Here is a 15,931-nt window from a genome sequence, read left to right as displayed (position 1 = left end):
TCAGAGGCCGTCCCTGCCCCCAGCTCCTGGTTGCAGCAATGGAGAACATGGTTGCAGTGTTCATCTGGGAGTGGGGATTGCAGAGTTGACTGGAGGCTCTGTCTTAAATAGGGCAAGAGCCCTTCCCAGCCCCAAACCACCCCCTCCTGATCATGTGAAAGAGCCTTACACGTGTAATGAGCCCCTAAGCAGTAGTTTAGAGAAAGGAAAGATGAGACTGTTAAGGAAGAGATTCAATCTGAAGTTGGGTGTATAGGATTTCCTAAAAATGCCCTGCAGTTCTTTTAACAAGTAAGTTTGGGAATGTTGATTTGCTGTCAACAAACCCGTGATGATTGGAAGGATATCGGCCAATTCCACAATGCAACAAGCTGCTGCAAGTTCATCACCAGAAGGAACAGCAAGATTCATGGCTAAAAACCATAGAGTACAGTGCTCTGAATGCAACCTGTGAAGTGTATGGAATGTTTTGGGTTCTTTAATATATAATATTTACAAATTGGATTAAATCTACCTCTTTGTTTTACATGGCTTAAGGGTGTAAACAATTCTCTGGTGCCAACAAAATGTTAACCACCAGAAAAGCCTCCTTATAGCACTGCTTTAATACTGAAAAGCTCAAGCTATTGCCCTAACACAAAAATCAAACCTTGAAATGTTTGAATTTAGAAAGGCCGATGGGAAGAAAGAAAAGATTAAAAGATGTTTTCTAAATACAAATGTTTTCTAGGTTTATCTTAACTGTCCTGCTTGTTGCCAGCAACATCTACATGCAAGCCAGAGCCACGGTGCGAGAATCTTCATACATCAAAAGTGTGTGCATATTCATGTGAGGAGAATGACCTGAAAACTTCTTCTTAATACTGCAGTACTTCACACAATTTATTTCTGTAACACAGGATACGGAACTCTCCAGCCCAGCCCATGCACTGCTCTAGAACAGTAGAGAAATTCAGAGGTAAACAATATATAGCATAGCATTCATTCATTCACATCTATATACCACCCTATATAAAATCTCAGGGAGGTTTACAATCCAAGGCCATTCTGCAAAACCTGAAAATATCCTGTTGATTAGCAGGGATATGTCTATATTAAGAATGAGCTGAAAAATTAACCAAAAAATGGATAGTAATGTTGGGCAGTATCAAAACACACACATTCTCTTTAAGTGACTGTTCAGACTCCTTACAAAAATGTTCATTTGCTTTCATTCACTCACAGTGATAGAATCAAATCTAATTTGCTGTGATTTTATTCATTATTATTATTTATTTTTATTTATTTGATTTGTATACTGCCCTTCCAAAATGGCTCAGGGTGGTTTACAATTAAAACACACCACTAAGACAGTAAAGAGCTAAAACAAATTAAAAAACAAGATAACAATTAACAATTTAAAAACATTTTAAAACAACAATTAAACAATTACAGTGATTAAAAACCCCAAAATTGGGTTTTGAATTTTAAAATAAACCAGAAATTAAACCCCCCACAATTTAGCTGAGAAAGCTTGTGTGAAAAGAAGGGTTTTCAGGTGTTTTTTGAAAATTGCCAGAGATGGGGAGGATCGCATCCCAGCAGGGAGCACATTCCACAATCTCAGGGCAGCGACCAAGAAGGCCCGTCTCTGTGTCACCACCAAATGAGTTGGCGGTAACTGGAGACGGACCTCCTCAGATGACCTCAATGGGTGGTGGGGCTCATAATGAAGAAGACGCTCTCTTATGTACCCAGGGCTTAAGCCGTTTAGGGCTTTGTAAGTTATAACTAGCACTTTGTATTTTGTCCAGAAACCTATTGGCAGCCAGTGTAACTCCATCAGTAAAGGAGTAACATGGTCTCTGCGAGATGACCCAGAGACCAACCTGGCTGCCGCGTTCTGAACCAACTGAAGTTTACAGACTACATACAAAGGCAGCCCCACGTAGAGCGCATTACAAAAGTCAAGTCTGGAGGTTACCAGCAGATGTACCACAGTTTTGAGGTCACTGATTTCGGGAAACGGGCGCAGCTGGCATATCAGCCGGAGCTGATAGAAAGCACCCCTGGCCACCGCCTCAACCTGAGAAACCAGGGAGAGGTGTGAATCCAGAAGTACTCCCAGACTGCGAACCTGATCCTTTTGGGAAGTGTGACCCCATCTAGAACAGGCAGATCAAAATTGTCTCTAGAGTTCTGACCCCGAACAATAAGTACCTCTGTCTTATCTGGATTCAGCTTCAGTTTATTCTCCCTCATCCAGCCCATTACTGCTTCCAGACAGGCATTTAAGGAGGATATGCCAGCTCCTGAAGTTGACATGGAGTAGTAGATCTGGGTGTCATCAGCATACTGGTAACACCCAGCTCCAAATCCCCTGATGATCTCTCCCAGCGGTTTCATGTAGATGTTTAAAAGCATCGGAGAAAGTACGGAGCCTTGAGGGACACCATACTTAAGCTCAGATTTTGAAGAGCAACAGTCTCCAATCGACACCATCTGGAATCTATCCGAGAGGTAGGAGCGGAACCAATGTAAAACAGTGCCTCCCACCCCCAACACCCTCAGACGTTCCAGAAGGATACTATGGTCAATAGTATCAAAAGCCGCTGAGAGATCCAAAAGGACCAACAGAGTCACACTTCCTCTGTCAATTGCCAATTGGAGATCATCCGTCAAGCTGACCAAGGCAGTCTCCACCCCATAGCCCATTTGAAATGGATCTTTATTGACTCTGGAGATGTCATTGCGTCAGACCTATTGTGACATCATGTGCTCTCCAGCTGGCTAGGCTAATCCAGGGGGCTAAATCACAAAACAGGATGCAGCAGTACAGAGGGAACAGAGAAAGCAGCTGCCACCAGAGGAAATAGAGATAGAACCCCGCACCCCCAACATTTCATATAATCTAAATCTTTGTGATGAAAATTCCTACTCTGCTGAAGTTTCTAATTTTGGCCCTCAAAATTTAAACTGGCAAATATCTGGTACTACTCTAGTTGGCATCTTCCAACTCAATCACATTGAATTCCTCATAAATACTAGCATCCTGCTGCTTGTGTTTGGGTTCCCAAATTGAAGCTTTGTGGTTTTGTTCAACAGCTTCTTGTTTCTTAGCTACAAAGCCCAGTTCTACCACTTTGCAAACCACAAGTAGCTGGCTCCATAGTCACTAACCCCTGCAGGCTTTAGCAGCTGGTAGTAAGGTATTCTCCCAGCAGCTGTGTTCTGCTGGGGCAGCCACTATTGTGTCTAATAGTCTAATTAGAGGCAGATGCTCAAGTCTGTCTAAAATCTAAAAGTTGTTAAACTCCTGTTGGTGATACCTGTCCTTTTTTAGAGTGAGAAAAGCAGACAGGCAGGGCAGTTAACAAATGCCAGGCTCTATTAAAGAACACACATTTCCTGGAGCCCATTCAGAACCTAAATCATGGGAAGAGAGGCCAGAGATAAAGCCTGAACATTTCCGTTAGCATAAAGTACATCCTTGTCTTACATTTAGAAGAACAATCTTTTTAGAAGTCAGGCTATTGTTGTGTTCATGGGAGCTGATTCAATTCAATAGCTAGTAGTTCAGGAACCAGAAGATCAAGCAAAGCAGAACAGCTTCCATTTTATCACAGCATTTCAGCAAATGCTTAAGTAGGATTTGCAGACTCAATTTTCACTTTTCCTGAAATTTACTCAATTTGTACTTTTCCTCAAATTTTGTCCTTGTAAGTTTTTGTGACCTTTTGGGAACAAAATTACAATCTTCCCCAACACTTAATACACTCATTGCTTTAGTCTGACACCTCAGTTAAATTTATATGGCCAGGGCATGTGCCTCCAAATGGCATTCATAAGGGGGATGGGATAGAAAACAAGATATTGATATAAATCACAAAGACTATCAAGGAAAAGGTCCCATCACAGTAACCCATCCTGTGGATCAAGGAGCAGGCTACCTTTTTATGTCTATTTTGTCTATCTGTCCTTTCCAAGGATACCACAACACAATTGCATTTTTATCACAGCCACTACCCCAATGTATAGGAAGGGCACAAACCAAGGACATCTCATATAGCATAGCAAAAAACAACAGTAGCTTGTAGAATGGACTTGGGAGGCAAAATGTATTTTATTTATTGGAGTTTAGATCAAAGGAATCTAAACATGGATAGAAACCAGTGTTCCCTCTAACAGGGATTCCCAGATGTTGACTACAAATCCCATAAACCCCAAGCAAAAGCCATTTTATCTGGGGATTCTGGGAATTGTAGTCAACAACATCTGGGAATCCCTGTTAGAGGGAACACTGATAGAAACATCTGAATTTTCTTATACCTCTTCCAGAAACCATTAACGATTCTTCTCATAGGAGATGGGGGGTGGGATGCGTGTGGCAGCAGCATGTATTGAGTTGCATGAAAGGCATGATGCAGCCATTCATGGAAGAATTCGTATGCTACAATCAGGAGGGCAACTAGAAGATGGAATACCTGGTTATTAACCAGTTTCTTACAGTATCCCTCTTTCCTCTCAATTAGAGAGTTTCCACCTTCTGCCTTCTATAGCATACTTATACTATTTCCATCATCAACATGGGAGCTTATATTCTTAGAACTGTCTGTTTTCCTGTTCTTGGCATGAATACATTTGCCAACACTGACTTAACAGAGTGGAGCAACTGATGGTGATGAGGGGGGAGGCACATTGCCTGAAAAGGACATCCCTGATTTGAATGCTTGAACTGACAGAACAGAATAATGACTCTGCAGAGGGTGTTAAAAAGACAAAGATATCTCAAGAATTTGTGGGGGATTATATCAGCACTGCCAATTTCTCTACTCCTTTGCAGTCATGTGCCAGGTAGACTCAGACAGAAGATGCTTTCCCATTCTTCCTTATCAGAAGCCAAATGGAGAGGCCTAGAGAGGTACTGCTGCTGAGCTTTTTTCAAACACTTTCCTTACCCTCATCCCCTTGAGTCACTTCCCAGAAAACCAGTCTGTTCTTGTGACTTCATTTTTTATATAATTATTTGCAGGAAGTAATTATTTCCTTCAGCGAGCAATAAACTCTCACAATGAAGTGCATTTGTCATCAAATAAAGAGGTTACATTATGAAAGCAGAAACTAGGCAAAGTAAGCTGGAAATGGAAAATTCCATGGATACTACCCCTCCACTCCCATCCCCAAACAACAGATACAAACATCTGGAATTTGCTTTTCAACCTGGTTACTATCAAGAGGGACTCAGAAAACCATTTGTGGGTAAGGTGGTAAATTCTGGATTGTTTTGTATCTGCCCTCCCCATCATAGTTACTTCTCTTCTCATCCCACCTCAGAAATGATTCCAAATGCAAAAAAAAGAAGAAGAAGAAAGAGATGATAGAATTCAATCAAAAGGTGCTTGGGCTTTTTTGAGTAATCAAAGGGTGCTTGGGCTTCTTTGAGCATTAGGCACACTGGTTTAGCATACCTGACATCCAGAAGTCACAAAGGAACTGCTATCCTCTGCTAGCTTCTGGCCTGTGGCTTAAACTAACAGAATCAATATAGATGTTTTCAATCTAAAGAGTCTGGGGCACAAAAGTATCATTTTAGCTCTTTCTCGAGGTACTCCCCACTCCCCATTATGTTCAGGGATGGCCTAAGGTCTTTGGATGTGTGGGGTGAGATGCCAAATGCCACTTCATCACCTCCGCTTTAGCGGGCAGAGGATAAGGAGGAGATGCTGCTGCTGCCGGTCCCCCCTTCTCATCCCATACTCATTTCAATGCCTGCAAGGGAGCTCTGGAGAAAGGGGCCATCAGGACAAAGCCTCACCTGCAGAGGACCCTGACCTCAACATGCAAAGTGGCAGTCATGAATAGAACTTTAAAATAAATGTTGAATGATACTTGAAGGGACAAAAACCAGTTAGCCAGTGCAGACATATGCCCATTTTAGGGGATAAGAGGACATCTAATCTTCATAGACATATGCACTAACCCTTCAGCTTTCCCTATCCAGCCACACTGTGAACTGTGAAAACAAGGAGTCTTGTAGCACTTTTAAAGCATAAGCTTTTGCAGACTATAGTACTCTACATCAGATACATGAAGTGTCATCAGTTGGCAGATTATGCATATGTGATCATGCACACACAAAGGAGAGAGAAAGACAAACACTGAAAGGGGGCAAAGAGGTATGGGAGGAAAGAAATAAAATCATTGATCATTATTATGTAATGCTGGCATGAATAGATACTTAGATCCTTGGCCCTCAGAGAAAACCCAGAGGCCAGGACTGCATATAATTCAAGAATATCAGACTCAGAAAAATCCTCAGTGCCTGTTAACCACATCAGCTCCCAATGGATGATGCATGTATAGATAGCAGAAAGATTTATATCAGTTCTTAATTTTAACATGCCACCCTGCAACACACCCTGTCCTATCCAACATTTCCTATGTAATCGATCACCTATGGTTACCACGATTCTGTGTCACTACAGCAACTCTGAACGCCTTTCCCTTTCCTAGTAGTAGTTGTCTTCCTAAAGGAGGATACCACAGAACACACAGCCCCAAGCATTGCCAAAGGTATCCATAGCCTTATGGACCTACTCTTGTCTATTTGGGGGCAGAGTAGGGGAGAAGGCTGCTAGAATTCATCCCTTCCCGACACCCACATGTAAAACATATTAGTATTTATACATGGCCAATGCAAAGCCAAGCTGGAAGGTCAACTGATGAGAAATGCATGCTGATTTACCCATGCATCTGTAGAAGCACCTCTGGAATGATTCAATGTGAATGCAGAGCACACAGCAAACTCCTCCAGGAAATTGTTCCAGCAACATCCCAGGGTTAAGTAACTTGGAAGCCAAAAAGGTGTGCACTGAACTGGGTGTAGCACTACTGTGTTAAAGAAGGAGTCTAGGGTTTCGTTGCGTGTGTGTTTAAATACCACCTTCAACTGCTTGTGCATTCCTGTGGTTGGTGCAGGGAAATTCCTGTCTTCCGTTTACACACACACACATTGTGGACTTATAAAACAAAAATAACACACTCCCTAAATGTCAAACTTTGCTTAATCTTCATGGGTTTGCAGGATTTTTTCCTTTGCTAAAGTGAGGAAACTACACCAACTGCTATTACACAGGAGGCTAGTGGCATGACTTGACTGTCCAGCTTCACAAAATCATAGAATGTCAGAGCTGGAAGGGACTTTGGAGATCGTCTAGTTCGACCCTCATGCAGTCCAATTCCCTCCGATAGCATCCCTGACAGATGATCACCCAGCCTCTGTTTGAAAACCTCCTGTGAAGGGGAGCCCACCACTGCATAAGGCGACTGTTCCATGGTCCAACGGTCTTTACAGTTAGGCGATTCTTTCTAATGCCTAGTCTAAATCTGCTTCATTACAATTGGTTCCAGTCCTGCCCTCAGGAACAATACAGAACAAGTCTTCTTCTTCTATGTGGCAGCTCTTCAGATATTTGAAGATGGCTATTATATCTCCCCTTAGTTTTCTCTCCTCCAGGCTAAATATACCTAGATCCTTTAACTAATCTTCCTGCTGGTTTTTAACATGTTGGTTTTCCTTCAATATCTTTGTTGCCCTCCTTTAAACCAGTTTATCATTGTCCTTCTTAAAATACAGTATCCAGAACTGACCACAATATTCCAAACAAGTGAATGTTGGCCCGTTGAATAACGGGCGCTAGTAACGGGGCTCCTGGCCCCCCCGCCGCCATTCCCCCTCCCTCCGCCGTCCGCCCCCCTACCTTTAAGGGCCAAATCGGCCCAGGCGCTTGCCCCCGCCAGGCCGGGGAGACGGAGGCCGGGACCGGGGGCGGAGCGGAGGCCATGTAACTTAAAAAAAAAATTGCTCCCGCGGCCGACGCCGCCGACCGCCCACCCTCCCTCCCAGCTGCCGAGTCCCCCTTACCCTGGCCGACTGCTGTCGGCCGTAGACAGCCCTCAATTTAAGAGGCAGAGAGGAGCTCGCAAGCAGAGCTCCTCTCTGTGCAAAGCCTCTTGCCGAACTGCCGCTTTGGGCGCAAGGGACGCAAGCGCTGAAAGCGGCAGTTCGGCAAGAGGCTTTGCACAGAGAGGAGCTCTGCTTGCGAGCTCCTCTCTGCCTCTTAAATTGAGGGCTGTCTACGGCCGACAGCAGTCGGCCAGGGTAAGGGGGACTCGGCAGCTGGGAGGGAGGGTGGGCGGTCGGCGGCGTCGGCCGCAGGAGCAATTTTTAAAATTAAAGTTACATGGCCTCTGCTCCGCCCCCGGCCTCCGTCTCTTTCGGCCGTGGCAGTGGCTCCGCCGCCGCCTCGGTCACTCTCCCCTGCCGCCGCTTCTCCGGCTTCTTCGGGGCGGCCGCTTCTGGCCGCCCAAGATGGCTGCCGGGTGCCGGCGATTGTGTCTCCCTTGCCCTGCTTCGCGCATGCCCAGAACAGGGCAGGGAGGCACGGACATACACTTGGTGTCCGTCCACGGACGGACACCAAGCGTTTTATTAGAGAGGATAAGGTCTAACCGACACTGAGTAGAATGCAACGATTACTTCTGGGGATTTGGACATTATGCCTCTGTTATTGCAGCCTAACATTGCATTAGCTTTTTTAGCAGCCACATCACACTGCTGGCTCATGTTCAGCTTGTTGTCCTCCTAGGTCCCTTTCACATGCACTACTGCCAAGCCAGGTCTTCCCCATCCTGTATCTGCACATGTATTCATTGTTTTAAAAACCAAAAGGCAAGGCTTTACATTTGTTTCTGTTGGAATTTTATCTTGTTGGTTTTGGACCAAAATCTGAGCCTGTTCAGATTGGAATGGATCTTGATTCTGTCTAGTGTTCCCTCTAACAGGGATTCCCAGATGTTATTCACTACAACTCCCAGCATCCCCAGTTGCAATGGCCTTTGGCTAGGGATTCTGGGAGTTGTAGTCAATAACATCTGGGAATCCCTGTTAGAGAGAACACTAATTCTGTCCTCTAAATTGTTAGCTATCCCCCATCCATACCACCACCAGCTTAATGTCATCTGCAAATCTGATAAGCTTCCCCTCTACACCATCCTCCAAGTCATTTATGAAAATTTTGAACAGCACAGGACTGTGGCACCTCACTCGATACCTCCCTCCAGGTTAAGAACATAACATAAGAAAAGCCCTGCTGGACCAGGCCCAAGGCCCATCTAGTCCAGCATCCTGTTTCACACATTGGCCCACCAGATGCCTCTGGGAAGCCCACAGGCAAGAGATGAGGGCATGCCCTCTCTCCTATTGCTGTTCCCCTACAACTGGTATTTAGAGGCCTCTGAGGCTGGAGGTGGCCTATAACCCTCAGACTAGTAGCTACTGATAGACCTGTCCTCCATGAATTTATCTAAACCCCTCTTAAAGCTACCCAGGTGTTAGTCTTCATAATATGTGTTTGGAGGGGCTTGTTACTTTGGAAGAGGCCCTTCTGAATGAGATGGTCCTTGGCAGAGGGCGATATGGCCGTGGGAGTAGGACGTGACAGGTGAGGGGAAGGCACGCTGTCTATATTAAAGCCATTACACCCTCTGGTCCTTCTCCCATCCAAGAAGACCCCAGTAACTCTCCCAGCAGACCACCTTGCTTGAAGCTGGTGCTATTAAATGCCAGGTCCATAAATGCAAAGACCACAGCCATCCAGGAGGTTATTCTGGATGAGCATGTGGATTTGGCATGCATTACAGAGACCTGGTTGGATGAAGGAGAAGATGTAAATCTCTCCCAATTGTGCCGACCAGGTTTCCGGGTGCAGCATCAGCCAAGGTGGGGTGGGTGGGGAGGTGGGGTTGCCCTGGTTCATTGGGAGACCATCCCCCTCACCAGATGCACTGTCCACCTTTCTGACCAGTTCGAGAGCCTGCATGTAGTGATTGGATCACAAGACAGAGTTGAGATTCTGTTGGTATACCGCCCACCCCACTAACAGTCTCCCTGTTGAGCTCCTTGAGGTGGTCTCGGAAGTGGCATTGAGGACCCCACAGCTGTTAGTCTTGGGGAACTTTAACGTCCATGAGTGCCACCTTGTCTGGTGCAGCTTCATGTCCTCCATGACGACCATGGGCTTGTCTCAACTGATTTCTGGTCCCACACATGTGGCAGGCCATATGCTTGACTTGGTCTTTAGGTCAATGGTGGACAGTGGTGCTCCCTGGATAGTCCAGGTCAGAGGCCTCGATACCGTTATCATGGACGGGTCACTATCTGGTGAAGACTGAACTGAGGGTGGACCCAATACACATCAGCAGGGGTGGGAGAACAGTTAGGATTGTCCACCCTCGGAGGCTTATTGATCCTAGTGGATTCCTGATTGCTCTGGGGGAGTTTCCTGCTGAGAAAGTGGACAATCCTATTGACGCCTTGTTCTCCCTTTGGTATGAGAAGATGGGTCGAGCGATTGATGTGGTTGTGCCTAGGTGTCCTCTCCCGACCCGCTGATCCCAAGAGACTCCCTGGCATACAGGTGAGTTGCGGACAATGAAGGAGCCTGGTAGACAGCTTGAGCGTTGTTGGCGGAAAACTCAGAATGTATGTGACCGAAAGCAGGCTAGAACCCATATTAGGGTCTGATCTATGGCGGTGATGGCAGCGAAGAAATCCTACTTTTCCATTAACATAACATCAGCTCAATGTCGTCCAGCGGAGCTTTTTTAAGTGGTTCGGGGCCTCCTAGGTGAAGACTTCAAAGACCATAAAACAGAATCCTCGGCAGACTGCTGTGACTAATTTGTGTTACATTTTGCATATAAAATTGTTCGTATCCATTCTGACTTGGATGCTAAGATTTTTGCGGCACCAGAACTGGATGTTGCCAATGCACCGTCTGGTCTTGTTATATTGGATGGTTTTCAGACTGTATTGCCTGAGGAGGTGGACAGGCTGCTTGGAAGGCTGAGGCCTACCACGTGCATTCTCCACCCTTGCCCTTCATGGTTGGTAAGGCTTCTAGGGAGGGACTGGGTCCATGGGTGGCAGGGGTGGTGAATGCCTCTCTAGAGCAGGGAGTGGTCCCCTCTTGCTTGTAGGAGGAAGTCTTTAGGCCCCTCCTAAAGAAGTCCTCATTGGACCCACATGACTTAAATAACTTTCAACCAGTTTCAGACCTCTTCTTCTTGGGCAAGGTGTTGGAGAATGTTGTGGCGTCTCAGCTCCAGGCAGTCCTGGATGAATCTGATTTCTTAGATCCTTTCCAGTCTGGCTTCCAACCTGGATATGTTATGGAAACTGCCTTGGTCGCCCTGGTGGATGACCTATGCCAGGAGATAGACAGAGGGAGTGTGACTCTGTTGATCCTCCTGGACCTCTCAGCGGCTTTCGATACCATTGACCATGGTATCACTTCTGGGATGTCCCTCTGGGTTGGGCCTTGGGGGCATGGTTATATGGTGGCTCCGCTCCTACCTGGAGGGTCATACTCAGAAGGTGGTGTTGGGGGATGCCTGCTCCACTCCTTGGCCTTTGGCCTATGAGGTGCCACAGGGCTTTATTCTGTCCCCCATGCTGAGATGTCATCCATGGGTGTGGGCTGCGGGGCCATCAGCATGCTAATGACACCCAGCTCTACCTATCTTTTAAGTCAGCAGACACCAGGGAGGCAGTGGATGCTCTGAACTGGGATTTGGAGGCTGCTCTGGACTGGATGAGGGCAAACAAGCTGAAACTTAATCCAGATAAGACGCAAGTGCTCTGGGTTGGTAGAACTGATCATCTGAATAATTCATTCATTCATTCATTCAGCACATTTTTTATACCGCCCTAACCCAAGGTCTCAGGGCGGTTCACAACAAATAATGAGGTAAACCTGGTCTTGGATGGGACCACAAATACGGAGTCTATAGGTTGGGGGTGCTTCTGGACCTGACACTGTCCTTGGAAGTGTAGGTGGCGGCGGTGTGCGGAAGTGCCTTTTACCAACTATAGCTGGTACGCCAGCTGCAACCCTACTTGGAGAAGTTGGACCTGACCTCAATCACTCATGCATTGGTAACACTCAGATTAGACTACTGTAATGCACTCTACGTGGGGCTACCCTTGAAGACTATTCGGAAGCTTCAGCTGGTCAAGAATGCTGTTGCAAGGATGATCATGGTTGCAAGTCACTTCATGAGTATCAGACCCATCCTGTGGCAGCTTTATTGGTTACTGGTACGCTTCTGGGCTAGATTCAAGGTGCTGGTCTTGACCTTTAAAGCTCCAAACGGCTTGGGGCCGGAGTACCTGTTGTACCGCATTTGCCCATATGAACCTGCCAGGGCCCTATGCTCATTGTCTCAAGCCCTACTTATGGCCCCACCACTAACAGAGATCCGGTTGGCGGGGACCAGAAACAGGGCCTTTTCAGTTGTGGCCCCTCGGCTTTGGAACGCCCTCCCTGAAGAGCTTCACCATGCTCCCTCCCTCAGTGTTTTTAAAAAACAACTAAAAACACATCTTTTAAAAGAGGCTTTTAATGCTCCATCTTTGGTTATATCTGGTAGGTTCTTAAGTTTTTAGAACTCTCAGTTTTTAGCTTTTAAAATAACTCATAATTTGAAACTTAATACTGATTGTGGGTTTTAGCCTGTCTTTTAACTTGTTTACTTAATCTGGTTAATTTTACTACTTTTATTTTACATTTTATCTGTTTTATTGTTGTGAGCCACCCCAAGCAGTAGTTTACTGGAGGAGTGGGATATAAATATTTCAAATAAATAAATACTGATCAGCTCCTGGCCAGTCACTTATGCTCAGCCTAACCTACCTTGCAGGGCTGTTGTGAGGATTAAATGCTGGCAGACCATGTATGTTGCCCTGAACTTCTTGGAAGAAAGCAGGATAAAAATGTAACTAATAAATGATTTGACTGTGAACTACAGAGTCGGAAGCCTGGAAAGATTAAGATGTGCCATATAGTGAGATTAAGATTTTAGGCATCCTCTGTTCTTCAGCAGCCACATTACAACCTGTTTTGCAATCCCTTCACCACCTTAAAAATCTTTAAGGGGGTTAAAGTGGGAGTTCAGAGTTGGAATACAGCATATTGTCTTGAACATGCACACCAGCTTTCATTGTGTGGTCTCAGCTAAAAAGAGTGATATATCTGAGGCTCATACTTCAAACACAGATTAGTGTCCCGCATTTATGAATGCCAACACTCATTCCAATGCCTCCCTGTTTCTGGGAGATGTTCTATTGTATTTTGCATTTCTTCCCTGTTTGAAAACAGGTGCTGCATTTAAACTATTATGCAAACTTGGGGCTGGGGGGAAATGGGATGTGTTGATTTGAAGTCTTCCAGAAAAACATTAATATTATAGATTTAAATAAACAAATTCTCTCATGTAGATACTCCCCAAATCATAGTGCACACTAAAGCCGGATTTGGACATTATTTTTTATTATTATTATTTCTTGTTTACACAGTCAGACAGGTGTTATTGACTGGTTTGCTTTATCCAGACATCGAGTCCTTCCCAAGGACCTGGGATGGCTGAATTTTATTGTCAATTGTTATAGATATCGTCGCAGAATATAGGCTGTTCCCAGTAAAGCTGCTTTTTGTTGTTATTATTATTATTATTATTAATTACATTTATAAACCGCCCCATCCAGAGGCTCTGGGCGGTGTACAACTTTTAAAAGAATATAAAAACACACAATTGAAAACACAGTGCTAAAAACAATATAAAAACAATTCAAAAACTATTAAAACCATTTAAAACCAATTAAAATACCTTTAAAAAACAACACCACTTTACTAGCCTTGGAAAGCCAGGCCAAACAAATAAGTTTTTAGGGCTCTCTTAAAGGCCGACAGCGAGCCTAAACTGCGGATAACTGCTGGGAGTGCATTCCACAGACCAGGAGCAGCTACAGAAAAGGCCAGGTTCCGAGTCACCACCAGACTTACCGGTGGTAACTGGAGACGAACCTCTTCAGATGAACCTCAACGAGTGATGGGGATCATACCCAAGAAGGCACTCTCTAAAGACATAACGGGTAACTGGAGGCAGAGCAACCAGAGGTCTCCAAACCTGAATGTCCAAATGTGGAAAACCAAGGTTCAGACCCTAACTCAACCTGAGGGTTCACTCATCAAATTCCAATATGAACCCTCAGTTTGATATGAGATTAATTGCTTGGGCCTCCAGTTTGCAATCTTACATCCAAATCCAGTAATGGAGGCAACCTTCCCAGGGACCGGAATAGAGGGAAGGAAGTTGCTCCTTCTCTGTCCTGATTGGCTGCTGTGGCTGGCCATCAATCAAAGGAGAAAACCGGGCAGCCAGTTCCCTCTCCTTTCTGCAGTCTCACAGAGCAGGCCAGCACTTACATCTGAATTCGGACAGGTAAGTGCTGGAGGGAGCGGAAGGGTTCTGTGTTATGTCTGAATTTGGCCTAATTGTTTGCTATAATCATGAACACATTGATTTACTGTTGCTTCTGTCTGAAAACTAGGCCACACATTGTTCACTGGTTATATTTGCCACAGTTTTCTTTACTTACTCAAAATAATTTCTTCAAATATTTCCAAATAGGGTCTCTTACCGCCTACAGTCATGGTAGGTTTTAATTTAGATTAGATGATGATTATTATTATTTTTCAAAAGATTTTTATTCACCCTACACATGCATACCAAATTTCATTCCAATCTCTGAATGTTCAGTGAAGCTATAGCATTAAGGAAACTTACAAACAAAATGCTGGACAAGCAATTTATGCCAAAAAGCTTGCTTTGCCAACAACAAATAAAGCAGGTATGACCCTTTTAGCTGTTCCTAAGTAAAATGCTACAGTGTTTTTTAAAGCTACCAATTCAAAGAAAGAGGCTCACATGTCCCCAGAGGAGGCCAACTGTCTGCCATGGCTGTAGCCCTGAGCTTTAAACAGACAGAATAAACTCACACAATCAGTAGAAGCCAGTTACCAAATTTAAGTGACAAGAAAGCAAGAGATTCAGAGAAATTGGACTGTTTAGCAATGTACATTACTCAGCTCGTGTCAGAGAGCTCTGAAATTAAGAGTATGAGTTAAACTCGCACCTCTGTATGGGGCAGAAGGTTAAGATATTCAGTGCAAGTTACTGGGTCAATTGCCTCACTTCTAGGGAGCAAAAGAAAGAGTGCAACATATAGAAATAAACTATGGCAGACAGCACATAGATCATGCAGAACAAAACTGAACAAAATTAAGTGACAGTATGGTAAACAATGTCTGAACAAGAAGCAGTACACCTCCAAAAGCTTGTGTGACCCAGTGGGGCTTCTAAAGGCAGTACTGTGAACTGGTCTAAACTGAAGTTTAGAGCAGTGGTTCCTAACTAGAGAGCCAGCGTGGTGTAGTGGTTAGAGTGCTGGACTAGGACTGGGGAGACCCGAGTTCAAATCCCCATTCAGCCATGAAACTAGCTGGGTGACTCTGGGCCAGTCACTTCTCTCTCAGCCTAACCTACTTCACAGGGTTGTTGTGAAAGAGAAACTCAAGTATGTAGTATACCGCTCTGGGCTCCTTGGAGGAAGAGCGGGATATAAATGTAAAATAATAATAATAATAACTAGGGTTTCTCCAGATGTTGCTGAACTACAACTCCCAGCATTCCTAGCCACAATAAATTCTAGCTGGTGATGATGGGGGAGTTGTAGTTCAGCAACATCTGGAGGAACCCTGGTTGGGAACCAGTGGTGTTCCCAGGATTAGAGAGCTATTCCCCTCTCCCAAGACACATACTGTCACTCCTCCCTATACATGCCTCTTGGTTTGTTCAGGAAAGCCACCTCACTCTGCAACTAGGGATGTTTACGGAACTGGTTCTGTGCACTCCCAGGAGGGTGGGAGGGTTGCTTTAAGGGGCAGGAAAGGCGCAGCCTCCCTGCCAGCCCCCACCCCGCCACTTTCCCCCCACCAACGCTCTTCCAAAAAGTGGGTGTGCGGGGCTGCAGCATGCCTCCCTGCCCCTT

The 15,931-nt window shown here is 45.1% G+C and overlaps 1 protein-coding gene across 12 annotated transcripts in view; it reads right to left on the bottom strand.

Moving 5' to 3' along the window:
* Positions 1 to 15,931, bottom strand: part of ST3GAL3 (ST3 beta-galactoside alpha-2,3-sialyltransferase 3) — a 341,725-nt gene that overhangs the window by 90,912 nt on the left and 234,882 nt on the right. Inside the window, exon 11 of one of the 12 annotated variants that reach the window (XM_053249790.1) lies at positions 13,354 to 14,007. The exons of the other annotated variants lie outside the window; for them this stretch is intronic. Coding sequence (XP_053105765.1) covers positions 13,909 to 14,007 — 99 coding nt within the window. The 3' untranslated portion in view covers positions 13,354 to 13,908. Of the gene's footprint in view, positions 1 to 13,353; positions 14,008 to 15,931 lie in introns of those variants that run through there. 12 annotated transcript variants of the gene reach the window in all.

Source organism: Hemicordylus capensis, chromosome 4 (genome assembly GCF_027244095.1).
Source record: "Hemicordylus capensis ecotype Gifberg chromosome 4, rHemCap1.1.pri, whole genome shotgun sequence".
Taxonomy (NCBI): Eukaryota; Metazoa; Chordata; class Lepidosauria; order Squamata; family Cordylidae; genus Hemicordylus; species Hemicordylus capensis.
This window is presented reverse-complemented; position numbering and strand designations above follow the sequence as displayed.